Source organism: Bubalus kerabau, chromosome 4 (genome assembly GCF_029407905.1).
Source record: "Bubalus kerabau isolate K-KA32 ecotype Philippines breed swamp buffalo chromosome 4, PCC_UOA_SB_1v2, whole genome shotgun sequence".
Classification (NCBI taxonomy): domain Eukaryota; kingdom Metazoa; phylum Chordata; class Mammalia; order Artiodactyla; family Bovidae; genus Bubalus; species Bubalus kerabau.
In genome coordinates this window covers 9,712,845-9,740,716 of record NC_073627.1, presented here as the reverse complement: position 1 = coordinate 9,740,716, position 27,872 = coordinate 9,712,845, and the positions used below count along the sequence as shown (strand labels likewise).

The following is a 27,872-nucleotide window of genomic DNA, read 5'->3' as shown; positions in this document are numbered from 1 at the left end:
CCTACGCTAACGCAGGTCACTTCATATTTTCAGGGGATAAAACCATCAACACTGCTCTTAAAAAACAAACCCTGCTAAGAAGAAGGGGAGGGTGTGGATCACCGTGCCTCCGGCCCAGCCTCTCCTGGTCCATCAAACACCTACAGTCTCGGCTGCCTGCCACACAGGCCCGGCCGCCTGTCCAAATGCAAACCTCCCGGCATCGTGCCCGTGGGGGTCGGGGCGAGAGCAGCCTGGATCTGGGCCTGTTTAAGGAGGAATGCGCTGCAGACAAGAGGCCATTGTGAGGGCGCAGCTGTGAGCAAACCTCTCCTCGCTCGGGAGCACTTCCTGGAGCACACCTCAGTCTGGGTAGGGGACGTGGGGCGATCCCTACAGCCCTGCTCCAGGCTGGGACCAACGTCATGCAAAGAACAAGGTCAAAACCAAGGTCAGCTCCCGTGGGAGGAGCATCATGGCCACTGCCACAGCTCAGGGAGGTTTTGACCCCAGGCTCAGGCTCCAGAAGCAGCAGCCCTGGTCAATGTGAGTCTCTTCCGGGAGACAGCAAAGCAAGTTCTGTCCTGAGGTCCAGTGGCCATGTGGGAGCCAGGGTCAGACACCCAGGGAACCCAGGGTGCCAGGTGGAGGGCACCTCCCTGCTCCCTGGCCTGAGGCTGCAGAGAAAGAGCACAGAAAAACCCATCAGAGCGAGTCTGGGGCATGTGTGACCCCTGGGGTGAACTCAGTTCCCCTGGTTCCAGTCTCCCATGGGGACCAGAAGCTGGCACTGCAGCTGGGTGGACAAGCTCCCTCCAGGGCTGCAGAGAAGATGGAAGAAGAATCAACAGGCCAATGGACCGGTCCCTGAAATAACACGCCTGCAAAGGAAAGGAACCCAAGGCCACAAAAGCAAGATATGATAGGCGAAAGAACAAATTCACTGGGGAAAGGGGGGCTGGGCGGGGCCGGGGGGACGGTTCCAGGCAGAGGACAGGGCAGGACAGTGGCCCTGCGTGCCTCGGATGAGCTGAGAGCTGGCCGGGTGTGGGGGCCTTGCAGCCTGGACACACAGTGGGCTCCTGCCTCGGGACCAAATAAACGCAGAGGCTCGAACAAGGTGACGTGACCACTGTCACCTCTGGGCCTCCGCTTCTCCATGAGCCGTGTCAGCTGCAGGCGGACATGGTGATGCCCGGGCAGCAATCACAGCTGTTGGTATAATTACCATCTGTCTGTGCACCTCGGGGGTGGACAAGGCTGCATGAGCCTTCCTTCCCCTGAGTCCATCACACCCACGGCCAGTATCTGCCCCTGGTGCCCACCTAGAACCCCACACGGGGAAAGCAGGAAGGGGTTAGCACTCTTCCCCAGGAAACAGCCTTGGGGCAGTAACTGATGGGTAAGCACTCTGGGGTCCCCCAGCACCCCCAGTGGAGTCTCAGTGGGAGGGGGTGTCCTCTGGAAGTGAAACAGTTCAAAAGGAAGCGCTTAAAATAGACCCTGTGGCCCAGCAGAGCCCGGGACAGGGACATCAGTAAACAGCAATGGCAGCGGGTGGCCCTGGGTTTCCCACCGAGAAACACATTTGTTTAACAACGACCCAGCCAAAGACAAAGTCCAAATAAAGGAAGAGAGGAGGCCCACCACTGGCACCCACAGCTCTGGATCCTCCCTTGAGGCCTCTCCCCTCCCCTCCCTGAGCAGGCCTGGCCGGGCTGTGGGTCCAGACGTGGCCTAAGAACCTCGTCTGGCGCCAGCCCCATCCTGCCTCCCACTCCAGCTCAGGGTCCTGGGGGCCCGGCGTGGTGGCTGAGGACGCTGGCCACCCTGGGCTTAGCCGCACACGTGGCTGAGGGCAGCACACGGCCCCTGCTCCCAGCCCTGACCACACACGGGCCTGCACCTCCACACCCCGCACTGTTCCACACTGGTGGCCTGCACCCTCTGGGCTGGAGGACCCAGCTGAGCCACTTCCACTGAGCCCTGAGGGGCCATGTGGGGCGAGTCCAGTGCCCCTGAGGACTGTGGGTTCACCAGGCACTCTAGCAACCCAGGCAAAAGAGTGTGAGGTCAGCTTCTCAGTGTGTGCGTGCTAAGTCATGTCCAGCTCTTTGTGACCCCATGAACTGTAGCCCGCCAGGCTCCTCTGTCCATGGGATTCTCTAGGCAAGAAAACTGGAGGGGTTGCCATGCCCTCCTCCAGGGGATCTTCCTGACCCAGGGATCAAACTTGTGTCTTCTATGTCTCCTGCATCGGCAGGAGAGTTTTTTTTTTTACCACCAGGAGGGCCACCTGGAAAGCCCCCAACCTCTCCACTCCTCTCAATTAAGACTTTTTTTTTTAATGTGGACTATTTTTAAAGTCTGTATTGAATTTGTTACAATATTGTTTCTGTCTTATATTTTGGCATTTGGTCTAGAGGTATGTGGGGTCTTAGCTCCCCAACCAGGGATTGAACCCACATACCCTGCACTGGAATGTGAAGTCTTAACCACTGGACCGCCTGGAGGATCCTCCCCCAACAATCTGAGGACTGTCTTTTCCTTCTGCTGTTAGGACATGGGCACTCTGGGGTGCGTTCTTGCTCCTCACGGTCTCCCCCTGGGGAGGCCTGGCCCACCGCCTGCCCTGGAACAGCGACGTGCGAAGGAGGTCGGCTGTGCCCGCCAGCTGGGTTGCCTAGTTGGGCCAAGAGAAACAGCAGGCCCCCTCCTCCTCCTCCGCCAGGCTGCCACTCACCACAGGGACACCCTCCACAAAGCCCTTCCCACCCATGATGCCTCCAGGCACCGAAAAGAGTGCAAAGGTGACCCTGGCCCCTCAACTCAAGACATGAACAGGAACCCACCCACGACGGGCAGGGAGCCCAGTGGTAGCTGTGGTCAACAGCCAGCCCTCGGACTCCAGACCCTTTCTTAATCCCCAATTCATCACATTCATTTCTCCCTGGAAAAGGCTCTCTCCAGCATGCTGGCAAGCGAGGACACAGGCAGAAGCTGCCCTCCCCAGCCCAGCTACACAGTCTAATCCACCTAGAATGGATCCTGCCTGATGCCTGTACAAGGGCATCCAAATCTTAAGCTGTCTACAGAGGACATTGGTCCCACAATGGCCCCAAGATGGTATGTCTGAGTCTTAACTCTGGTACCTGTGAAAGCGATGTGGAAAAAGGGTCCCTGGGCTTCCCAGGCGGCACTAGTGGTAAAGAACCCATCTGCCAATGCAGGAGACATAAGACACGAGGGTTTGATCCCTGGAAAGATCCCCTGGAGGAGGGCATGGCAACCCACTCTAGTATTCTTGCCTGGAGAATCCCATGGACAGAGGAGCCTGGTGGACATGACTGAAGTGACTTAGCATGCATGCTTAGCACACAGATGGACTCAGAGTAGACTCTCAAGGTGACACCATCCTCGATGAGGGCGGGCCCTGAACCCAGACATGTGTCCTCATAAGACACAAAAAAAGAGATGACAGAGAAGCCATGTGAAGATGGAAGGGTGCACCCACGAGCCAAGGACGCCGAGGATTCTCGTCGCTGGAGCTGGGAGAGGGGCCTGGATGAGACCTTTCCTCGGAGTCTCCAGAAGGAACCAGTGCCGCCCACACCTGACTTCCGGCCTCTAGACCCGGAAGAGAGCACATTTCTATCGCCTGAAGCGCCCCCTGGTCCGGGGCACTTGGCAGCCGCAGAAGGAGGACCCAGAACAGGTCTTTCAGCTCCCACGGCCTCTCCATTCAGCCTCCTCAGCCTCTGTTGATGCGGAAGCCACATCCCGCAGGGGCTCACCAGCTCTGGCAGGGCACACGGGCGCCCTGGAATTGGACAGGCTGGCGGGAAGGCCCTTTCCCCTCTCGGCCTGCGCCAGCCGCCAGCTCAACTCCGGCCCTTCACAGCTGCCAATGCCTTGGCCCAGTGACCGGTTCCTGCTGCTGGCTGCCACCCCCACCCAGCCGCTGAGCCTCCCCACCCCATCTTCCTGGGGCAGGGCCACCTGGGACGTCCAGCATCCCGGGACTTTCCCACTCGCACCTGTTGCTTCACTGTCCTCAGTCAGGGCACCCTGTTCACTCCCAACAGAGTTCCCATCAAGTCAATGAGTTCAATCGGCTAAGGTGGGTTCATTACCCGTGTTCCCCCCCACCCCCCCGCCAACAGAGAAGGGTCCTGGGTGACGGCTCTCAGGGTCAAGGAGCTGCCTGAGAGAAGAGACCCTGGTAGGCATCGTGGGACAGCCACGTAGCAACTTCTGCTTCAAGAAACTCCTCTCTACAGAGCAAAACCACAGCAAATGTTACAAGGAGCCACTTCTTAACTTGGGGCCTCTTCCCACTCCGGCCATCTCCCAGTTGGTTCCCCCGGCTCTGGCGACACTGGGGTCATTCCAGGCCAACTCTAACAATCAGCCTAAGACACTGCACTTCCTTCTTTCCATAGTAAAATTAAAAGTTAGGGGAACGTGAGTGCATTCAGACCCATCTGTCCTCCCCCTCTGAGACCAACTGTGAGCTCTACTCTGCAGAAAGAGGAGAGACAGAACGCGGCCGAAGCTACACGCACGGAGATGTGGGCAGACAGGCGAAGAACAGCCTGACTGGGGTGGTGACTTGGGAGGGGGGCGGTGAACCCAGGCTTCCTGAAAGGCCGAAGAAGAGGGCCAAGGTGCAGCCCTGCCTGCAGGGGACCAGAGGGGACAGAGGACCTTTCTGGCCTCCGTGGGTCAAAGGTTCCCTGACGAATGGCAGCCGAGGAGGGCAGGAGGCAGCCCCTGAGAGGCAACTGAGTTCAAAACCTGAATCACCAGGCTGCAGCTCCGAGGGCCCTTTAATGCACACACCCCTCCCCCGCTGCCCCAAATGCCCCAAGGGGGTCCTGTCCTGCACAGAGGACTGAGGAGCTGCTTCCAGGTTGGAGCACCGCCCCTCCGCCCACCAGAGGGTCCCATGCAGGGCTGTTCCCTGGGTGCTCCCCCAGCCCCACCCCTGACCATGGAGCAAGAATCACCCCGTCCACAAAGAGCCCGCGAACAAGCTGGCTTGCTCACAGCCGTCTGTGACCGCGCCGATTCTTCCCCGCGACTGGGCGGGGGGCAGAGCAGGACCCGGAGACCCCTGGTCGGTCTCAGCTCCGTGGCACCGGGCTGTCAAGGCGGTGGTCGCTGTGATGGCTCCTCCTGGCGAAGCTCCAAGTTCCCTTCTCTGTTCTCAGCCCAGAGGGGGTCAGCTGTTCCCCAACCAGCGGGCAGAGGAATCACCCGCTGACTACAGCAGGAAATGGTAGAAACGCTTAAAAAATGCAACAACAACAACAAAATCCTAATACCAGGGTCTGCTGGGCCCAGGTGGAGCCTCCATTAATCACACCAGTGGGACAGATGGAGCTCTGCACGTCTCTGGGCTGTGGCCTGGGGGCGGCAGCTGGGTGCTGCCCAGGCCCATATGAGCTCCGGCCTAATTACAGGGGACAGTGACCTGAGGAGCAGAGTTCAGGCCCCGGTCAGGGCAGCACCCAGGAGTCCAGCTGCTCCCCCAGGCCTCCCAAGGAATGGAGTGGGTCACAGCGCATGACCCCAGACTGGCTGAGCTGGGCTGGGCAAGAGGAAAGTGTCTCAGTGATCGCAAAGCCCTACAGGCTCCAACGCTGATTCGCGGGTTCAGGACAACCTGGTCTCTACACTCAAGGACGGGGTGAGCAGGCCGGGGGTACGGTTGGCAGAGAAGGAGGAGTCCGGAAAACCAGAAGGAGGAAGTGGGTTTGTAGAGTGAGACAGGCCACAGCTGGACCCGGAGAAGATTCTGGAAGGGGCTCCCAGGGGCCGCCCAGCTGTTCCAAAGAGCCCTGGTGGGGGTTGAGTGAGGCCGCCTCCAGGACTCCCCTCTGAAGGCCTTACTGGGCACTCACCAGAGACAGCAAGCTCCTGGCTAATGCCACACAATAATCTGGAACTTGGAGAGAACCTTGTGGCTCAGTGGTAAAGAATCTGTGTGCAGTTCTGGGAGGCCCAGATTCGACCCCTGAGTCGGGAATATCCCCTGGAGGAGGAAATGACAACCCACTCCAGTATTCTTGCCTGGAAAAATCCATGGACAGAGGAGCCTGGTGGGGCTGCAAAGAGTCAGACACGACTGCGCAACTAACACTTTTCACTTTCACTGAAGACCTAAAGCAAGCCGGGCACAGCCTCCAGGCTGGGCTACACTGTTGGGCAGAGGATCAGGAATGGGATGCCATCACCCTCTGGGGACACAGATGAGGAGTCTGAGACCCAGGGAGGCCTTCGATCACTCAAAGTCATGCCATTAAGCCCATCTAAGCCTGGTCTCTAGATCCACACCCAGACACTCTGCTGCCCCTAAGGTCGGCCACTGCATGGGGCAAGATCGGTGGGTGTTCTAACTCCCAGAAGCTGTGCACGTTCCCTTGTTTGGAAAGAGGGTCTTTGAAGATGTAATTAAGAGCCTTGAGAGGGACTTCCCTGGTGGCCCAGTGGCTAAGACTCCATGGTCCCAATGCCAAGGGGCCCAGATTCAATCCCTGGCAGGGAACTAGATCCCACATGCCACAGCTAAATATCCTATGAGCTGCAACTAAATAAATAAATAAGTATTAAATAAATAAATATATATATATATAAATAAGAGCCTCAAGATGAGATCACCCTGGATTTAGGGAGGAATCTGCCTGCCAATGCAGGAGACGCAAGAGATGTGGGTTCGAGCCGTGGATCAGGAAGATCCCCTGGAAGAGGAAATGGTAACCCACTCCAGTATCCTTGCCTGGAGAATCCCATGGATAGAGGAGCCTGGCAGGCTACAGTCCATAAGGTCTCCAAGAGTTGGATATGATTGAGCGCGCAAAATCTGAGTGAGGGTCCCGCCTAAGAGCAGAGACAGAGAGACAGGGAGCAGACTGGACGGATGCTTCCACCAGCCAGGGCACCAAGGTCGGCGGGACCCCACAGAATCTGGAGGAAAGGCTGAGCAGAAGGAACCAGCCCGGCCCACACCATGAATTTGGACTTTCTGGGCTCAGAACCCTGTGTTAAGCCCCCAGCCTGCGGTCTCTACTGTGGCCACGGGACACCTACACGTTCCCTCTGACTCCCAGTCTCTTGCTGGTCTTTGCACCCCGCCTCCCTGAGCTAACCATGCAGCTGTTCTGTTCTTCTGTGGCTCTGTCCGGGGGCCGCCCAGCCCAGGTTATCAGGCAAGCACCTGCTTATTCTTTTCTCTTTACATTTGTTCTTTGAGCCTCTAAGTGTTTTCTGGCCGATACACGCTTAGGGAAAAACCTCCCTAAGGACCGAACGGACCTGTCTTCTGAGCAGGGTGGGCACTGTACCCTGGGCATCCTTGGAGGTGACCAGCCTTAAATGTGACCCCTAAGGCATCTTCCTGTCCCCTGCACTTTCTTCTCAAAAGAGCCAGCCCACAGTTGCAGGTGGACAGATCAAGTACCCCCAGCCCTTCACAAAGCCGCACCCTCAAAATAGACAACTTCTCAAGTCTGCTTCTGGCCTGCGGGAGAGGTAAAAAATGAGAGCTGTACAGTGAACTCCAAACCCTCCGTGCCAGAGACCGCTCTGGAAGACCTACCCCGCCCCCACCACCCAGCACCACCACCTCCACTGGCTCAGCCTGATAACCTCTGACCTGCCTGCCGGCCATGCAGGGCCCAGGCTGCCAATCGTACCTCCCTGATTCCCACCCTAAGAAGCCCCCAGAAAGCCAGGCCCTTCCAGCCACCAGCGGCGGGGACCAAGCGGCAAGGAGAGGGAGAGGGCCCTCTCATACACACACCAAGAAACTTCCCAGGTCCCCTACATCACCAGAGACACAACCTACCCAGCCTGAAAGCCCCTCGGTTGGGGGAGGTCCAGAGCAGCAGAGAGAAAGCACCTCCAGGAAACAGAGCTGCAGGCAGGAGTAATTCCTTTCTTAACTAAAAATGGAGAATTTCAGCCAAGTTGTCCTCAGCAGAACTGCTGGGTGTAGGAGAGTCTGGGAGGGTAGGGGGATCTGTGCAGATGACCCAGAGCTGGGGGCTGCCGGACGATGCATGGAGTTGTCACGAGTCACCTCTACACACCGACTGAGCTAGGCAGCTGACCCCTCTAGCCTCAGCACGCTGGTCTCTTCCAGCTGGGACACCCAATGACCCCATAAGGGCAACCTTGGGGGCTGCCACCAGCTCCAAGTTTCTCTCATCACTCCTGCAACCACAGGCTCAGTGATTCCGAACACTTAGCAGAGCTGGAGAGGCCGGGAGAGGCCACCTCCCCTCCTAGTCTAAGGTCGAGGACTGAGGCTGCGGCCACAGTCCTCTGCAGCCGAACATGCAGCTGCCCGTGCTGTCTGCAGAACTGGCCCATAGCCTGCGTGTTTGGGCTTCATTCCACTCAGCACTCCAATCTACAGCCGGAAAGAATCAGCGGGACCCAGGGGTCCTGGCTCGGCCACCATCAGCCAAAGGAATGGGCACTTTGAGTCTCTCAAACTGGGGTGGGAAGTTGCATTGGTTGAGTTTTCTTTTTGACAATGAACCTTAAAAAAATAATATCTATTGTTCTTTTCCTTACTCTAAAAGCAATACAGAAAGTGTATGTGCAATGCAGAAAATCTGCAAAACATAAGCACTATCAATATTCTGGCAAACATCCTTCCAATCTTTTCACTGCACGCATATTTGTAAAGCAGGCTCACGGAGACACACAGCCTTGGGTCTTTCTCCTGCAGCATCAGGTAGCCTGCATCGCCGTATATTCTTGCATTCGTTCTCCAATTCCTTTGTGGTTCTAAAGTTCTGGTTCCAGATCACTCTCAGCTCTAGCTGACAATCAGAATCATTTCCAGAGCTTGTTAGAAGACAGATTACTGGTCCTCGCTTCCTACAGCTCCTGTCAGGAGGGCTGGGTGGGCCTGGCACCCCGAGACTGTCTGAGGAGAAAGTGAGCAAAGACCTCTGCCCTCCGGTGGGCTCACAAGCCTCCTCTCCATCCCCCTCCTGGGAATCCTACAAGAATGACATCTCGGCATCCAACCCTCCCGGAGGCAGCCCCAGCCCGCGGCTCCGCCCGCCCCACTATCCCCCGAAGGCACCCAAGATCTCTGTTCAGCTTCAGTAGCCACCACTCAGCCCCTAAGCCAGTCACAAACCAAAGGAAACACTTGGGCACTGCTAAGGCAGAGCCCCATGGGATGAGGGAGCGTGTCAGTCAAGGCCCCCAGATTTGCCCAGGGCCCCTAGCAGTATCCCCTTAGAGAAGATTAAGAGGGACCTCCCTGGCGGTCCAGTGGTTAAGACTTTGCCTTCCAATACAGGAGGTGCAAGTTCAACCCCTGGTCAGGGGGCTAAGATCCCACATACCTCCCGGCCAAAAAATAAAACCATAAAACAGAAGCAATATTGTAACAAACTCAATAAAGACTTTAAAAATGGTCCAGATCAAAAAAAAAAACAAAGAGAGAGAGAAGGTCGAAGCCGCCCAGGGCCTCCATACTAACTCATCTGCTCCAGGAACCAGGCAGAGAGAGGCCCAGTGCTGGTGTCCAGGGTCTCAGCCAGCCTCCCTTCCCCTTGACTCCCAGAACAGCCATCATGTTCCTCCCAAAAGACCGTCACCATCCTGCAGGCAGGAGCCAAGCTCATCCGTCCACATTGGGCCCTGCTGCAGAGTGTGTTCCCCTAAATTCACAGGTTGAATGCTATCCCTCAAGGTGATGGGGCCTTAGAGGTAGAGCTTTTGGGGGTGATGAGGTCTTGAGGGTGGAGCCCTTGTGATGGGATTAGCACTCTTCTAAAAGAGACCCCAGAGAGCTCTCTCTCCCCGTTTGCCCTGTATCAGCACGGTGAGAATATGCTGTCTGTGAACCAGGAAGCCACCGCCAGATAATGAATCTGCCGGAGTCTTGACCTTGGATGTCCAGCCTCCAGAACTGAGAGAACTAAATGTATGCTATGCAAGCCCCCCGGTCTGTGGTCTTTTTGTTACTAAGACGAGGGCCTGGGAACAAGCCTCGTGTGACTTATGAGCCTCTAAGAAATGCTTGTTGCCTTAAATCTTTAACTCATCGTTTACTGGTGCTCACCACACACCAGGCACAACCCTAAGGGCTCATTCACCTCCCAAGACCTTCAGATGAGCTATTTCCCTCTCATCCCCATTTTACAGATGGGAAACCGAGGCACAGAGAGGCGAACAACCAGCCCAACATCCCAGCACACGTGAAGTGAAGTCAGACTGAGCCAGCATGCTAAACCATCACACCACGCTAACTCCACACCCCACCCCGCCCCCTAAAAGCCAGACTCTCAGTAACAGTACAGCACCCGCTACATGCCACATCAGCATGGCACCTGTATTGTGCTAAGCCTCAGACTCACACCTGCAGGATGAACCCTGTGATTCCAGCGTCACTAACGTGGTCACCAAGCTGGAAAGAGATGAGGCCAGGATATGAACACAGGCAGCCTCTGCCAGACCCCAAGCTCTGGCCCCCCACTGCTAGGTAGACTGCGATTTCCATTCCGGCCCGGCAGGGTCAGCCCGGGGAGGCGGCCCAGGCGAGAACCGGGGTGTAGTGCACCAGAATCTCCCTTCCAGTGTGGCCTCGGGCTACCTGTGACCTTCATGACTTGCCCACCTTGCTGGGTTCCAGGAGGACCAAGAGCCCTTGAATACAGAGTGCCCAGCCTGGGGCCTGGCGTGTCGAAGGTGCTCAAGACAGAGATGGTTACGAAGAACAAGAACCAACGCCATCAGAGGAAGTGCCTGTGAGTGAAAGGGGAACAGCTAGAAGAGCCGGGACTTGGATCAGAGAACAAAAAATTCAGGAGGGAGGCTGGAGTCCAACAGCTGACTCCGGGGCAGCTGCTTGCAGGAGCCTGGCTCCATCACGTAAATATTCAGAGAGATGCAAATATCTGAGCACCCCTTCCAGCCCAGCTTCACGGGGAGGCTGCAGCCAGGGCAGGGGCAAGGTTTCCCCCCTCACCGGTGTCCCCACCCCTCCCCCAGCTGCCCCCCAAACTCCTCTACCTGGGCAGGAGCTGGGGTGGGGACAGCCACCAGGAGGGAGGGGACACAGCCCCATCTGCCCCCTCTGCTCTGCACAGGGCCTGGAAAGGGGTGAATGAATGAGTGCCTTCCCCATCTCTCCCCCTCCTCATTGCTTCTTTTGTAGTTTAGCAGGAAAGTAGAGCAGCCCCTCCAGAGGTCTTTCTGATGGAATCCCGGAGGGAAAAGCTCGCCACTCCAGACCCACCACCCTCACTACAGAAACACATCACGTGCCCCTCTTCCACATGGACTATATGCACCACCCAAGTCTTTCCCCGCAATCTGACCAGGAGGAAAGCTGGAGCCTGGAGCTCCTCCACACCCCGACCTATGTCTGCAGGAACAGCCCCCTCCCATACCCTCCGCCTGAATGCCAAGGGTACTTGTGCCAGATGTGGGCATAACACGGTCTTCCAAACCAACTACACGCAGGCAGAAATCGCAACAGGAGGCAGCCAGCACCATCTGTCTGGAGACCCTGCCTGGTAAACTCCTACCCAGGACTCTGCTTGGTGTCCCTTCCTCCAGGAAGCCTTCCTGAACCTACCCCTCTCCTGGGCTCATGCCTGGAGCCCCAGAATGGAGAACAGAACTAGTACTTAGCTGGCGCCCACAGTTTACTGTTGAGTAAACAAACGAATGAGCTGGCTGCCTCTCCCATCCCGGCCATCCTCCTCCCAGCCCACCAGACACAGAAAGATTCTAGCACTTACTTCATTTTTGAACTGAAGGCTAAAAAAAAAAAAAAAAAAAAACCCCAAACACAGTTTCTTTACAGAGCACTCCTCCCCTGACTTGTGATGGGGGACAGAAGGCAGGGGACAGCGGAAAAGGCCGCCCCTCCGGGCCTGGGATGGAGCCAGGAAAACTTGTATGCTTTTACTGTAGATGATATCGGTCTCCAGGGACTCAGGGCAGGGGCCTGGCCTGCCCCTCAGAGGGAAACTGCCCACCCACGTGGAAAGGAGGGCCCCAGAGCCCTGCTGGGGGCTGGCTTTCTGCACCCAGGGAGGGGCCAGCCAGGCTCCAGGCTGAGGTCCTGCCTAGGAGAGTCTGGAGAACCGTCAGGCTGCTGGCCACCGACGGTCAGAACCAGAAACTTCTCCATCTCACCGAAGACGGGGGAGGGAAGAAGGTGAGGTGGCCAGAATCTGGGCCACTCTGCCTGGGACACCACTCCTTCTTCCCGCCAAAATTAAAAAAAAAAAAAAAAAAAAAAAAAGAGAACATTCCATAGGTGAACTTCCCGCAGGCAGAGAGGGGGTGGTCGGTGTTCCAGTGTCTCCCTTCCCATTCCCACGGGATCCTCAGCCACAGCCTCCCACACGGAGGTGCCTGGGACCCCCAGGCCTTGCCCCAGGGGACAGTCAAAGCCCACGGCCAGAGGAGCCATCAGCCTGCACTTCTCAAAAGGCAGGGGAGGGCTGTGGGTTTGACAACTAGAAAGCTGTACTAGAAACTCAGAGGAAGTCCTTTGGTCATAAAAGACCAGACACCGGCTGCAAAGAGCTCACAGTTCCAACCCCTCCTTGTACAAGTGAGGGAAAAACCAGCCCCAGAAACTCCCAACTCAGACTTGCTAAGACCCAGGTGGCAAGACAAACTCAACTCCCTATCCCTGCCCCATCCCCAGAAATAGCCACGTAAGGGCCCCCCAGGGAGTGCCCCTGCTTCCCCTATTTGTACCCAGGGGGACCTCCATCAAACCCCTAGCCAGATAGTCCCTCAGAGGCTGCAGTAACCAGCAGACATGTGGGGGGCTGGGGGTAAGGAGCCGGTCACCTCTCCTGCCTCCCTTCCCCCATCCCACCTGGACCCCCCTGGAAGTGTTTGAAGGCAGGGCTCCCGGTCTTGGGGACAGAGACACGGCAAGCTCTAAGCCATGCATGGGGAGGGCACGCTAATGTGTACAAGGCCAGGTCCCTCGATTTTCTTAATTTTGCATCTCGGGGTAGAGATGGGTTCCCCAGATGGCCCGGAGACTGGGAGCAGAAAAGGCTGGAGACTGCGGGGCTCAGTATTCCAGGAGGGACTGTCAGACTCAGAAATCTGAGAGAGAGGGTCAACAGAGAAAAAGCACACGACACAAAAAAGAAAGAGGCAGGTTGCCCAGAATGGGAGAAATAACTGCAAATGAAACAACTGACAAAGGATTAATTTCCAAAACACACAAGCAACTCTGCAGCTCAATATCAGAAAAATAAACAACCCAATCAATAAAATGGGCAGAAGATCTGAACAGACATTTCTCCAAAGAAGACATACAGATGTCTAATAAACATGTGAAAAAATGCTCAATGTCATTATTGTTAGAGAAATGCACATCAAAATTATTAACACAATGAAGTATCACCTTATTCTAGTCAGAATGGACATTATCAACAACAACAAAAAAACCTACAAACAATAAATACTGGAGAGGATGTGGAGAAAAGGGAACCCTGTTGCACTATAGATGGGAATGTAAATTGATACAGCCACTATGGAGAATAGTAAAGAGGTTTCTTTAAAAACCAGGACAAGAACTACCATCATTCAGTTTAGTCGCTCAGTCGTGTCCGACTCTCTGCGACCCCATGAACCGCAGCACGCCAGGCCTCCCTGTCCATCACCAACTCCCGGAATCCACCCAAACCCATGTCCATCGAGTCAGTGATGCCATCCAGCCATCTCATCCTCTGTCGTCCCCCTCTCTGCATGTCCTCAATCCTTCCCAGTATCAGGGTCTTTTCAAATGAACTACCATATGACCCTGCAATCCCACTACTGGGCATATACCCTTAGAAAACCACAACACGAAAAGACACATGTATCCCAGTGTTCACTGTAGCACTGTTTACAATAGCCAGGACCCAGAAGCAACCTAGATGTCCATCGACAGGTGAATGGATAAAGAAGTTGTCTATATATTTGAGATATACAGTGGAATATTACATAGCCATAAAAGGGATGAATTTGAGTCAGTTCTAGTGAGGTGGATGAAACTAGAGCCTGTTATACAGAGTGAAATAAGTCAGGAAGAGAAAAACAAATATTGTCTATTAACACATAGATGATGGGATCTAGAAAAATAGTACTGATGAGCCTATTAGTATGGCAATAATAGAAATGCAAACAGAGAGAGCAGACTGGTGGCCACAGAGGGGGGAAGGAAAGGGGGGGACGGATTGAGAGAAGAGCACTGAAACATGTACATTACCATGGGTAGCTAATGGAACTTGCTGTACAACACAGGGAGCTCAACCTGGTGCCGTGACAACCTCGAGGGGTGGGCTGGGCTGGGCTGGGAGGCGGAGGGGAGGTTCAAGGGGAAGGGGACATGCGCTTGCCTACGGCTGATTCACGCTGATGTAAGGCAGAAGCCAACACAACACTGTAGAGCAACTGTCTTCCAATTAAAAATAACTTTTTTAAAAAAGAAAGAGGCAGGTTGCGCCTCATTCCCGGGCTCCTCACCTCCCCTGCAACCCCACTCTGTGCTACGGGGGGGAGGCACTCGCTGTGTATATTCTCCAATCGCATGGAGGCCATTCTCTTGTCCCTCTGCCTAAATTTCAGGGCATTGGCAGCACTTTAAAAACTGACAACAAACTTGAAGTGTCCAGACCGTCTCCTGGTCTAGGCTGAACGGAGCCTTCGGGCTCTGTCCAGACCAAATTAAACAGCCGGAGCCCAGAGATGCCCCCAGAACCGGGGGGTGTCTAGGGACCAACCGCTGAGTCTGTTTGGCCAGAAAAATTACAAATCCTCAGTCTTCTGGGACCGGGTTCCACAGACTTCCAGCCCGTTTCATCTCATAAGCAACTCAGCCTCCAAATTTGGGAAAAACCAAGAGGAGGTTGGAAAGACAGCTGCTGTTTGACCACGTTTCCTCGGTGGTGCCGCCAAGAGAAAGCAAAGGAACTTGCTTCCCGGCTGGGCTTCTGGGATGAACCCAGGAAATGACATCCTCCGGGGGGCCTTGACTTCTGATAAATCTCTCCCGAGAGCCCCCTAGCTTGTCCAGCACCCCTTACCCTCTACCCTAGCCCTCCATTCTAAACACACCACCAGACCTTTGAAGGTCTACACCATGACCCACTGCTACCTGCCCTTGGGGACTCCAAGTCCATCAGAAGCACCTGGTCTGGCCTGGCAGGAAGGTGGGACTCCTGGGTTTGGGGGCCACCACGGATCCCTTGAGCCTGGCCCCCAGGTCCTTGTTGTTGACCTATGGTCCTGTCTGTACCCCAAGGAGCCTTCTATTAGCACCCAGCCCACCCCCAGCACAATGAGTGAGGGGCATTCAGCTGGTAAACAGGCAGTGGCGGGGGGAGGATAATGGTGACGCCTGAACTGAACTGTGGTAGGGGACTCCATCTCTGAATGTGACATTACCCTGACTGCCGGACATTCAAGGAGAAAAAGAAGGCAAGGCCCCATTCTGCTCGGCCAGCACCAGGATGAGGGCTGTAGCACTCCCTTAGGGACCTGCCAAGGCCGTGCCAAGGCCACGGTCACCAGGCTGAGAGGTCTCCAGCCCTGCAGGGTGAGCGTGCCATCTGCCTTTGGCAACGTCACGTCACGAACAGGCCACAAGGCCACCTGCTTCCACCGGCTGGACAGTCTCGCTCACAAACATGGCCTGAGCAAGTACACCCACTGTGTGTCCACCCACCATGTTTCGGGCCCAGGGATGTCCATGGCTGCCACTGAGCCTGGGGGCTCGAGCTCCAGGGGGCTCCTTTCTCCAGACATGGAGGCCCCAGCCCATGCCCATCTGCTTCCCACATTGGCCCAAGGGTGCAGGGCTAACCAGCCCCAGGGGGTGAGCTCGAGGCACCCAGCTCTGGCCTCCAAGCCCTGGCTTCTCCACACTGGGCCCAGAGGGGACGATGCACCAAGTTCCAGATTTGCAACACAATCGGGAGTAGCATAGGGCTGCTGGTCAAGGAGGATGTCGCGGTCAGCAACCCCCATCCCTGACACCAGCTCCCGGTTCCGACTCTCTTTCAGGAAGGCTGGCAGCCAGCAGAGGCATGGGCAAGCAGCCCGACCCCACTGTCTTCAAAGCCAGGTCGTACAGCATATGCCTGTGTCGTCGTCTGCAGGGGGGCCCATAGTCCACCCATCTGGGATGCTCCGGGGTGGGGGGAGACTGGGATGACCTCCCCAGTGAAGGAACCCTGCAGAAGCCCACCTGACCCGAGTCTCCAAGTTCTGCCTGGGAGACAGCGTGACACCTCCCAGGCCCGGGCAAGGGCTCCTGTGCTGGCCAGTATCTGCTCTGCATCTTCTGTGCTGACCATGGTATACAGCCTCACTCACCACCACTCCCCCAAACCACTCGGGGACCCAACAGACCCTTGCACCCCTTCCCTTCCATCACCCAGATTCCTGCATTTAGGTATCCACACCCACCTGATTCGGCAAATACCTGACTCCCACCTCAAGCCCCAACAGCAGCAGCACCCACCATACTCCCAGGAACAGGAACCAGGCTCAGGCTGTTGGCTATCTCCCCAAGATGATCCTTGGACAGAGGCTGTTTATAACCCCACTCAACAGAAGGGGAAACCGAGGCTCACAGGCCAAGACTCCTTCACCACCCAGCCGCCCTACCCATCACTTCCCTCCAAAGGCCCTCCCTCTCCTTCGGCATACAAACTCCACCCACTTGTCCCTTTCAAACCTTCCTACAGTGGGTAGGATTCCATGCGTCCACTGCCAAAGGCCCGGGTTCAATCCCTGCTCAGAAACTAACAGCCCACAGGCTATGCGGTACAGCACCCCCCCCCACCCCCACCAAAAAAAAAGACTTCCTGGAAGGATCTGCGTCCTCCAGGAAGCCTTTCCAGATGGACACCCCACAGCACGGGATGTCCCTGCCCAACCCACCTCTCTGGCCCACATCTAAACCTCAGCCCCACTGATGATGGGGACCCTTCTACCACCTGGCACTTCCTCGAAATCAAGACAGAGGGTGAGTCTAGCCCTGGACCCTGGACCCAACAGCACCAGGCCAACGCAGCTGGTGGTGGTCAGACCCATCAGAGAGCCACCCCTCGTAGCCACGAGCAGGTATCAGTGGAGTCCCAGGAAGGCTGGTTCCTTCCATCCAGCGAGTGATCTCACACCACCACGGCGCCTGTCTCTTGCCACCAGGGGAGAACTGTGGGGACGCTGTATTCTCAAGAGGCCTCAAGTCTCGCTGAAAAGCAGGACTCATCACTCAAGAAGCCCAGCGGTATTAATTAGGGGCAGATTCACACCCATCAGCAAGCTAGGCCTTGTCCTCCTGGGAGGAGAGGGGCACCTGGACGCAGCCGTCGAGGGAGCCCTCGTCCAGGAGGCGTCTGGGCTCCCAGACGAGCAGGTGCAACTGCAGGGTCTCGTCTCCCCAGGAGACCCTCTCCCTGCCCGCTGCCCGCTCCATGCTCTGGGACCAGGGCCTGCTCAGGCTCCAGGACCCAGCTGGCAGGGTCCCATAATGAGACGTCAGAGGACAGACGTCAGAGGTTCAGAAGGGCAGACACCTCCTCCAGGTGGGAGAGACGGCTCTGGGACAGGAACTCCTGGGTCCTGGGCCAGATTGCATCTCAACCAACATCAAGGACTTTCAGGATTTTTTCAGCCCATGCAAATCCGGTTACAGCCAACCCTGCTGGGAAAGTAGGCCAACAGCTGGCACTTGGAAGGGCTTTTGTTACACAAAGACCCGAGTTGTAATAGCGTTTGCGATAACAGATTTGGCCTGCCTTCATTAGAGAACACGCCGTCCGACTGCCCTGAACTCCACCAGCCAGGAGCCAGATAGCAGATGGGGTCGCCCTTCCAGCCACCCCATCACATGGGGAGTGACGGGTGCTGAAGCCACCTGCAGCCCATCTTCCAACAGGGGAAATGAAACTTAAAAAAAAGTCAATCCAGTAAAACACAAGATGTTCTTCCTGCCCCTTCATGGGGTCTCCACGGAACCCTGAGATCCTCCTCAGAGGGAGGGCAGGGGCCATCATGTGAGAGGTTCACACCCACGGAGGACACTGCCCCCCCACCCAGCAGTCCCCAGGGGAGACCTGAATCCACAGACACTTCCAAAATAGGAGACAGGCTGCATCTCCACGCCACCTCGGTGATGGCTGTGGAGCTTAACAACCTCACCCTCAGTCCTCCAGGGTAGGTAAGGGGATGAGCAGAAACAGGAGGGTGAAAAGAGAAGAGTGTTCCCCAGGGAAGGGAGAGGCATGTGCCCAGGATATAGGGTGTCAGCAGAATTTAACTAGGGGTATCCACTCCACAACCCCCCCAACACACACACACCTCCACTGGGACAGCTTTCTGACTGCCCTTCAGGGCCTGCTACTTTGGCCTGGATACTGCCATTGCCCCAAACCTCCAGGGAACACCCCAACAGAGCCAATGGGACCCAGTTGTAGGACTCCAGTCTGCTCTGGTTGAAAGTCACCCCCAGCAACCGCCGTGGCTCAGAGCTCTCCAGCCTTTGGTGGTGGCCCCTGGGGCCTCAATCTTTAGCCACCAACATATGCAGCTGTCGAGGAGCCAGGATTTCCTCCCACCCCTCTGACCCTACCTTGCAGAAACTGAGATATCAAGCGGGCAGCCCAGGCAGAGGCCCCCCACCAGCCCCACGGAAACAGACCAGCGCTCCTCCGGCTCCAGTCTCGGCCACTCCAGCCGCCTCCCCAGGATGGTCTGGGCTCCCGGTGGGCAGGCACACCTGGTCCTCCGTGACCTTGCTCGTCTGACTGTCACGAGCTGGCCTCTCTCATGCCCCAGCCCTAATAGGCCAGCTCATTCCGGCCTCCCCTACTCAGCTCACTGTCCCTGGCCCGAGCGGGCTCCTCCTCCTGCCTGCAACCAGATTTCCGCCTCCTCCACCACCACGACGTTTCTCTGTCCTGGCTCTGCCAGCCAGTATCACCCACAGTTGCTCCGGGTCAGATACCCTTCTCCTGCCCTGATCTCTCCTTCCCACGTCTGTCTGTCCAAGGCTGTCACTCTCAACACCCAACTCCACTCCAAGTTTCAGGGGCTCCTGGGGAGGCTGCCTTTCTGGTCTCCAAGCTGGCCATGTGTACAGAGCGCACACACGTACACATACACACAACCAACGTGCACGCGAGAGGCTCTAACTCGCCTGCCTTCAGTGCATGAGTCTGCGGGGTACACAGTGGGGAGGCTGCCACACACCAGGAACCAGAGGGTCCAGGCTCCGCTCCCTCAGTGAGAAATTCCCCCCTGAAAGCGCAAGCACGGGGCTGCCAACCACCACACCAGGATGGTCTCAATGAGGCCATTGTCTCCACCAGATGAGAGGGTTGAGAAGCTGCCTGAGAAGCAGCTGCCGAGGCTGCTGGCATCTCCAGATGGGGCACTTCGGGAGAGGATGGAGTTGCACGCGGGCCCCGAGTCAGAGGCGCCAACAACCTCCGGGGCATGTACTGTGACAGAGCGCGGACCCCTAAACCTCCTCCTCCTCCGGCTGCCTCGGGGCTCCTGACCTCCTGCTTTCATGTCCGGGACCGCAAGCCAACCTAACTCGCACAGGCCTCAGGAGAAAAGTACACAGCACAGGACCTGAAGCAGGCAGCCATGTCCAGGTCGACCAGTTCTCCCACTCAGACTCTTGGGCATGAAACATCTAGAAGTGCTTTCCTCCTCCAGCAGTGGCTGGGGACAAGCTGAAGGCAAAACAGACTCAGGGAGACCTCGATTATGAGCACACATCCCAAAAGGTCGGGACAAGCCATCACAGCTCTGTAGACCAGAACTCCTCTTAGTGCTCAGCGTCACAGTCAGAAAAGTGCTCCAACCAGAGAGCCAGCCCCCAGCAGGCACGTCCCTTGCACAAGGCAAGCCAGAGCTGGACCCCACCCCCTCCTGTCTCTCCACCCCCTGCTAAGCCAGTCCAGGCCCGGCCCAGAATTATAGCTGTTGGGGCTCTGCCTGGGGTCCAGCCAGGCTCTGGTCCCCAGAAGTGCCCCTGCAAACGGAGCTGACCCCAAGTGGGCCAAGTGCCCAGCTGGGCTCTGGGGCCCCAGACCCCAGCCTTGACTCTGCCCTGAGGACCAGCCTGGCACCTGGACTTTTGTTCACTCCTTTCAACCCAGCCTTCCCAGGTCGGGGCCCACCAGAAGGGTCTGCCCAAAGGCTGCCTGGGAGCCCCTCTGAGGGGCGGGGGCTCCAGATCTCAGCAGAGACAGACCCGCCCCTCCGAAATCTGGCCCCGAAGTGCTGGAGACTATTGTGTGAGCTTCCCTTCCGACTGCTTTATTCACTCCCCGGGAGGCAGGACGCAGAGCCACCGGCAGGCAGGAGGGCGCACGAAAGCTACGCACATACACGAGCCCAGGAGCTGGACGTCCTACCGCATCCGGCGGGAGAAGCTCTCCACGTCCCCTCACACTTTTCTAAACCCCGGAGGGAGGAGGAGATCAACACGCGCTCCCTACCGGCAAGCAGGGCCCCCTCCCCGCTACCGCCGGAATCTGGGAGGCAGCTGACGACGTCCCCAGGCCCGGATGGGGGCAATGGGACGCGCCTCCGCCCCCGCCTTCTAGACTCGCCGCGGCCTGGACCGTGTCCCCTCGGGTGCCTCCCCAGCCCGGATTCTCTGCTCAGCCCCGGCCCCGAAACTGATGTAGGCGAAGGGGTGGGAGGCGGCTGTCCTGCGGGCGGGACGCGGGGGACGGGTAACTAACTCCCCCAACCCGCCCCAAGGACCAGGCCCCCGAGGCCGACGGGGAGAGCGCAACGGAGAGGATTGAAGGACAAGCCGGGAGGGAAACTGCGCGCCCGGGTCCTTCGAGGACGAGCCCTCGAGGAGACTCGTCGCTCGACAAACACAAACAACAATAAAAGGAAGGAAACCCGGCGGTAGCGCGCAGGGCGAGCGCGGAGGCCAGCAAGGGCGCGCGGTCCCCGCGTCCCCCTAACGGGGTCCACCTTGAAGGCGACGCGGGCGCGGGGCGGGGTGGGGGGAGCCGCGGCGAGAGGGCGCCCCATCGGGGTCCTGCCTCCCCGTCCGTGCCCCCGTCTCGCGCGGGGGTCCTCCCCGAGGAGCCCCCTGGCGTGCGGTGGGCGGCCAGCACCCACCTTCGAAGTCCGAAATAATCCCGTCCAGCTGCGCATTGACCGCGGGGTCGGACATGGTGGCTCTGGCGCGGCGCGGCGCGCTGAGGGCGGCAGCGAGAAGGCGCCCCGGGCCGGCCCCGGCCCTGCGCGTTGGCTGGGGGGGCGGGCCGCCCGCGCTCCCGCCGTGCAGAGTTGGCCGCCGGAGCCCCTCGGCCCCCGGGCTCCGCTGAATGAATGGGGGAGGCAGGCGAGCGCCGTCGCTCCCGGCTCCCCGCGCCCCCGCCCCGCCCCGCCCCCGCCTCCCGGGCGGATCAGGTTCCCCGCACCCGGGGCCCGGCCTCCCCGTCTCGCACTGGCTGCTCCGCCCGCCTGTCAAGGCCGGGCCTGGGCGGGGGATGGGGTGGCGGGGTGGAGGTGGCGGGGGAGTTGGGGCCCGAGCAGCGGCCGCGGGGATCGGCCGAGTCCTGGGCGCCCGACCCGAGCGCCCCCCTCTTCTCGCCGCCTGGCCCGCGCCCAGGGGACGGCGACGGACGCGGCCCCGGCGCCCTCTCCACCCCCTCGGAGGCCCCGCGGTGGCCAGATGTGGGCGGATGTGGAGGCCGGGCGGCGGCGCGGGGGCGGCGCCGGGGTTGGGGGGGAAGAGATTCCTCCCCTTCCCTGGGGTGCAGGGATCCTTCTGCGGGAGGTTTTATTTACGAAGCCAAACAAAGTTCGCCACCGCCTTCGCGCGCTCAGCGCCCGCAAGGGTTAAGCGCTCGGGCCGGCGGCCGGCAGGATCTCGGCCTGTAGGCCTAGAGCCGAGGGGGGTGGGGGGGGGAATCGCGAGTCACATGACTGGGGGGGGGGGCGGTGGGAAGGGGGCGCCGAATCCCACCCGCTCGGGGCACCCCTCCAGCTGCTCCCTACCCTCCCCCAACCCTCCATCCCCGAGATCCCTGCTGTACCCTCGGAGGTTGGTGTCAAAAAAGGCGCTGGCCCAGCGAGGACGGAACACCCTGATCAGAGCGGCCAGGGACACGTGCCACCCCCACGCTGCACAAGGGGCTTTCCGAAGGCTGCGCGTAGACCCCGGGTTCTCCCCTAGTAAGAAGCAGATTATTTCAAAGTATCTGAAGGCAGGAGTTGGGGGAGGGGACGGGGAGCCAGAAGCCTGCGGGTGAGGCTCCGCCCCATCTGGCCTTGCCCTCCAGGGTAAGTTAATTTCTACCCTTCTCCATCCGTTCGACAAACTCTGATTAAACCCTATTACCTACAAGGCAGGCAGGTCCCCGGGACTGGGGACAAAAGGATGGGCTGGAACTTGAGAAGCAACCGGGGAGGGCCCCGAGGTCTGGCACCAACAGTGGGGGAAGGGGTCTCTTCCAATCCCCCCAGCCAGTTAGGCACTCCTGCCTTTCTCCCGCCCCACTCCATTTCCTTAAACCCAGGGCCTCTGCCCTGAGTCAGGGGCCAGTGTGATAATTTATAGCAGGGAAAGATGCTCCCTGAGCTGATGGGCAACTGGGGCAATATGGTGCCCTCAGTGTGGCCTGTGAGTGCCCGAGGGCTTGTCCTGGGTCTCAGGCTGGTCAGCGCTACCCCCCTCCCAGCCCCCCACCCCGCTAGTTCTAAAAGATCCCAAATGCTCTAGTGCTGCTGAGCCCTGAGTGCCATCCTGGTTATTCGGGCCCTCTCACGGAGAATGCGCTAGGTTTGAGGAGCTTTTTTTAAGTTGACAAAATCGAGTCCTTCCTTTTTAAGAAAAGCAGTCTCTCCCTCCCTCATGCCTTGGATATTTTGAACTATTTTCAACCAAGTGAGTTTGTGGACAGGGAACTGCAAAACCACAGACATTTCAGATGCGTGCACACCCTCTGCCTGGGAGCAGGGGTTTCAGAAATGGAGTCGCCTCTGTCATTAAAACCACCCTGACGGCTTCCACACCAGCCCACGGCACTACTTGTCTGAAACCAGCACCTGGGCCTGCTTGGTTGTCCAGTGCTCTGGCCACCTGACCGCCCCGTATTTGGGAGTGTGGTGGTCCACTCCCTCTAAGAAACAGCTTTACGCCATAACCCCCTGGGAAGATGCTGGGTCCCAGAGATAGGGCAGCGTCCAGCCTGGGCCATAGCATTATTCTTCAGTGTTTTTATAAAAAGCACTGGTGAGTGTAGACACACCCATGTGATTGTTCTCCCAGGGAGCTGGCTTGGAGTTCTACCAGATTCGCACAGGGTCAGCTTATAGTGTATTATTCATTTCCATTCACAGTGGAGCTAAACATACTTATGCTTATCTCCTCAGGGAGGCCTGCCAGGGTCCACACCTCACCAAAATGCTCGCCTATGGGAACCCAAAGGACAATGGCAGGAGGGAGCAGATCTCCAAGGCCAGAATGTTGGCACGACTGTGCTTCAGAGTCCAATGAGTGCATCCCTCTGCCTCTGGCCTTCCTCCACTTAACCACCGAGGCCGCCGATGCCAGGCCTAGACACCTCCAGGTAAGGAGATACCCCCACGTTCCCTCAGGAAACCCAATGCGGCACTTGGCCACACTCCCAGCCAGGAAGTTCACCCTTGTATCTAACCAACCGCTCTAATTGTACATCATTTATTTCCTCTTTTTTTCCTGTCCTCAGAGGAGATGGGAAACAGCTGGGCACCACCCTTCAAGTAATAATTACCTTCTCGGAACTCGAAGACAATCCAGTTGCTCCTTGGCCTTCTCTTTCTCGGCTTAAATCATCCATCCCAGCCCTTTAATCATCCCTGATCCTTTGATCACTTCTGATGACTGTGTCCAGATTGGGGCCCCGGGACTTTAACAAGGCCTGATCCCAATTGGATGGGGGAGGTCTCCCCCCCAACCCCCTTTCCCAGGGCATGAGCAGTCAGGGGTGGGGTCTGGACAGACAATCCTGGCTGGGGCTCTGGGCAGATAAAACAGCAGCAGCAGCATAGAGAAGAAAATGAGCTTAAATTTGGTGAGAGAAAAAGAACCGCGAAGCCTCCAAATTCTGTGATGGTAACGCTCTCCCAAGGCCATGGGCGAGGGCGAGACCGTTTGTAGGCCTGGCCTAAGGGGAAGGTATAATTTGGGGAACATCAGAGGGGCCACCTACCTCGCAGGTCCACCATGAGACATGTAATGGAGTGAATGGTGAGCCCTCAAAAGATAAGTCCATTCCAAACCTTGGATGAGAACTGGCTTGGTGTAAGGATCTCTGCAGATGTAATGAAGCTGAAGGTCTTCAGCTTCATGGTAAAGAACCCTCGTGCCAATACAGGAGACAGAAGAGGTGCGGGTTTGATCCCTGGGTGGGGAAGATCCCCTGGAGGAAGACATGGCAACCCACTCCAGTATTCTTGCCTGGGAGATCCCATGGACAGAGGAGCCTGATGGGCTACATACAATCCATGGGTCACAAAGAGTCAGATATACCTGAAGCAACTTAGCATGCACACACACAAGGGCCTTGAGATAAAATCACCCTGAGTTAGAGTGGGCCCTGAACGCAACAGCCAGTGTCCAAAAAGAAGATGCGGAGGCCCAGAGAAAAGGCCCACATGAAGTCAGAGGCAGGGATGGGAGTGATGCAGCCACAAAGCAAGTAACACTTGGGACCCTGGAAGCTGGAAGCCACAAGGTAAGACTTCCCCAGAGCCTTCAGAGAGAGCTTGCTCTGGGGCCTCCTTGCTGGTTCAGCAGCTAAGAATCTGCCTGCCAATGCAGGGGACACCAGTTCAATTCCTGGTCCGGGAAGATCCCACCTAACACGGGCCAGCTAAGCCCCTGTACCGTAACTACTGAGCCCTCGCCCTAGAGCTGAGAGCTGCAGCCACTGAAGCCCACATGCCCTAGAGCCTGTGCCTAGAAGCCACTGCAATGAGAAGCCTGCGCACGGCAACTAGAGAGCAGCCCCCACTCACCGCAGCTAGAGAGAGCCAGTGTCAGCAACAAACATCCAGTGCAGCTAATAAATAAATATATATATTTTTAAAAAAAAGAACGCTTGCTATGCTGACACCTTGATTTCAGACTTCTCATCTCCAATTGTGAGAGAATAAATTTTTGTTGTTTTAAGCTCCCTGATTTGTGGTTCTTTGTTACGGCAGCCCCAGGACACTCCTATGGATCTTAAATCCCCATCCGAATCATCCCTTTAGGCCAAAGCTGCCTCTCCCCAAGGACGTCTCAGGAGCCACAAAATCCACAGCTGGTAATGAACGCTGGCCGGCAGGTGGCAGCCAGAGGAAACTGGGGGCACGGGGCACTCAGACAGCAAGTTTTCATAAGGAAAGCTGGAGGCCAGGGCTGGTGAGAAAGGTGTAGTGTGAAGCCCTTCTGGAGATGGAAGGAGCAAGCCTGAAGGGAAAACCCACAGGTCCAGCCCAGGTGGAGTGGCCCTTGCAAAGCACGGGAAGAGCGGGAGGAGGAAATGGATGGGCGGAAACAGCACTCTGGCTCACCCGGCTCTGGAGGGGGCGTGGGGACCGGCGGGAGGACGGTGGCTGTGTGCCCGGCAAACCGGGCCTTTGGACCCTATGAAGTGGACCATCTGTCTCCTCTGGGGCAGGGGCCATATGGTCTCAGCTCTGCGTGCACCTGGAGCCCCATATGGCCTCCCTGAGCCCTGGAGCCTCCAGTCCATCAGTTGCTGGGCCTTCCCCAGTCCCCAAGCCCCTTCAGGCCATCATCAGTAAACAGCGCCACCATCCACCTAACTGCTCAAGCCAGACATGGGGCATCGCCCTCGAAGTCTCCCTTTCCCTCCCCTGCCCCTGTCACATCCAAGCCATCGAAAGTGTCTACCTCAGAAATATCAGTTTGTATCTGCTCTACTCGAGCGTCCCTCCTCCAGCCCTCCCCCTCCACCAGAGATAGGTTGTTTACGGTTTAACAACCAGCAAATACAACTGTACCCGATATATAGCATTTGCCTGTTTCTGTGTTATAAACAGTCCCATCTTGGACAATTTGGAGGCTGCCAAGGGCTTCCCTGGTGGCTCAGAAGGTAAAGAATCCGCCTGCAATGCAGGAGACCTGGGTTTGATCCCTGGGTCAGGAAGATCCCCTAGAGAAGAGAATGGCTACCCACTCCAGTATTCTTCCCTGGAGAATTCCAGTATTCAAAAACAAAGATGATGGTTAAATGTAATAAGATCCTTAGAAAGCAGAGAATTTATATTTATGTATATTTATTATCTTCATTCTTAATATAATTACCTGTAAGTAATTTAATTCATACCATATACATCTCTGATTTAATTTTATAATTTTCTCTAATCGATGCATTTTTATTGTGGTAGAATATACATAATATAAAATTTACCATTTTCACCATCTGTAAGTGCACAGCTCACTGGCACTAAGTACATTCACACTGCTGTACAACCATCCATTTCCAAAACTGTTCACGATCCCAAACTGATCCTCTATTCTCATTACACAATAACTCCCCACTTTCCCCCCTTCCTCATCCCAAGCTCTGGCAACCACCACACTTCTTGCTGTCCTCTACGAATCTGACTACTTCAGGTAAAATGCAATTGTAATACTTGCCCTTCCATGTCTGGCTTATTTCATTTAGCATAATGTCTTCAAGATTCATTATTCAAGGTGTGCATGTTTTACCATGTGTCAATTTCCTTATTTTTACCGGCTGAATCATATTCCACTGTACATATATACCAAATTTTGTTTATCCATTCATCAACTGAAGGACACTTGGATACATCCACCTTTTGGCTATTGTGAATAACACTGCTACAGACATGGGTGTACAAACATTTCTTTGAGTTTCTGCATTTAATTCTTTTGGGTATAAACTCAGGAGTAGAATGACTGGATTGTGTGATATGTGTGCATGTGCGTGTGCGTGTGTGTGTGTTTGTGTGCTTAGTTATGTCCAGCTCTTTGTGACCCCATGGACTGAAGCCCCACCTGGCTCCTCTGTCCCCGGAATTTTTCCAGGCAAGAATACTGGGGAGTTACCATTTCCTCCTCCAGGGGATCTTCCCAAGGATCAAATCCACGCCTCTTGCGTGCCCTGCATTAGCAGGCGGATTCCATCCCTGGGTCAGGAAGATCCCCTGGAGAAGGGAAGGGCTTCTGCACCACCTGGGAAGCAGATTGTATGACAATTCCACAGAATTTAATTTAAAATGATAATTTATATACAGAGGATGGATGAGTTGGTTAAATAGCATCACTGACTCAATGGACAAGAGCTTGAGATAACTCCAGGAGATAGTGAAGGACGGGGAAGCCTGGCATGCTGCACTCCATGGAGTCGCAAAGAGTCGGGCATAACTTAGCAACTGAACATTTCCCAAAACGTACGTTGTATGAAATGGAAATCCCATATTTTATAACATAGAATTTTAATGACAACTGTGTTTAACAACCGGCTCACAAAATGTCTCAAAAGTCAACAGCTGGCTCTTGTCCTACAGCTGTTCCCTCTCCCCAGCTTCCGGCAAAGCCTCCCGATGGAGCTGCTTGCTCTGCCTCTCTCTTCCCTTTGCCCCAGAACTCATGGCGGGGCTTTCAAAGTGAGGTCAGACGATGTGACCCCCCACAGCCCGGTCCATACTTAGAGTGAACGGGCTGCAGAGTCCTCGCCGAGGCTGCCGAGGTCCCGGGTGCCCTGGCCTCTACCCACCGCTGCAGCCTCACCTATTCACTCACCGGCCCCCCAACCCGCCTCCGTCTCCCCTCTGCCTCCCACTGCCGGACACCCGCCTTAGCTGTCCTCTCCACCTGGATGGCCTCC

General features: G+C 56.6%; 1 protein-coding gene and 1 long non-coding RNA gene across 4 annotated transcripts in view; one reads left to right on the top strand and one right to left on the bottom strand.

Moving 5' to 3' along the window:
* SEPTIN9 (septin 9) overlaps positions 1–27,872 on the bottom strand; it is a 148,886-nt gene that overhangs the window by 86,545 nt on the left and 34,469 nt on the right. The window contains exon 1 of one of the 2 annotated variants that reach the window (XM_055575239.1): positions 21,139–21,378. The exons of the other annotated variant lie outside the window; for it this stretch is intronic. Within the exon in view, the coding sequence (XP_055431214.1) occupies positions 21,139–21,193 (55 nt within the window). The 5' untranslated portion in view covers positions 21,194–21,378. Of the gene's footprint in view, positions 1–21,138; positions 21,379–27,872 lie in introns of those variants that run through there. 2 annotated transcript variants of the gene reach the window in all.
* LOC129648688 (uncharacterized) lies at positions 20,413–25,059 on the top strand. Of its 2 annotated transcripts, none has more exons than XR_008712826.1 (3): positions 20,413–20,683; positions 23,401–23,597; positions 23,736–25,059. It is a non-coding gene; the product is annotated as an uncharacterized LOC129648688 (long non-coding RNA). The 2 variants fall into 2 exon arrangements; XR_008712827.1 differs by lacking the exon at positions 20,413–20,683 and adding an exon at positions 22,049–22,308.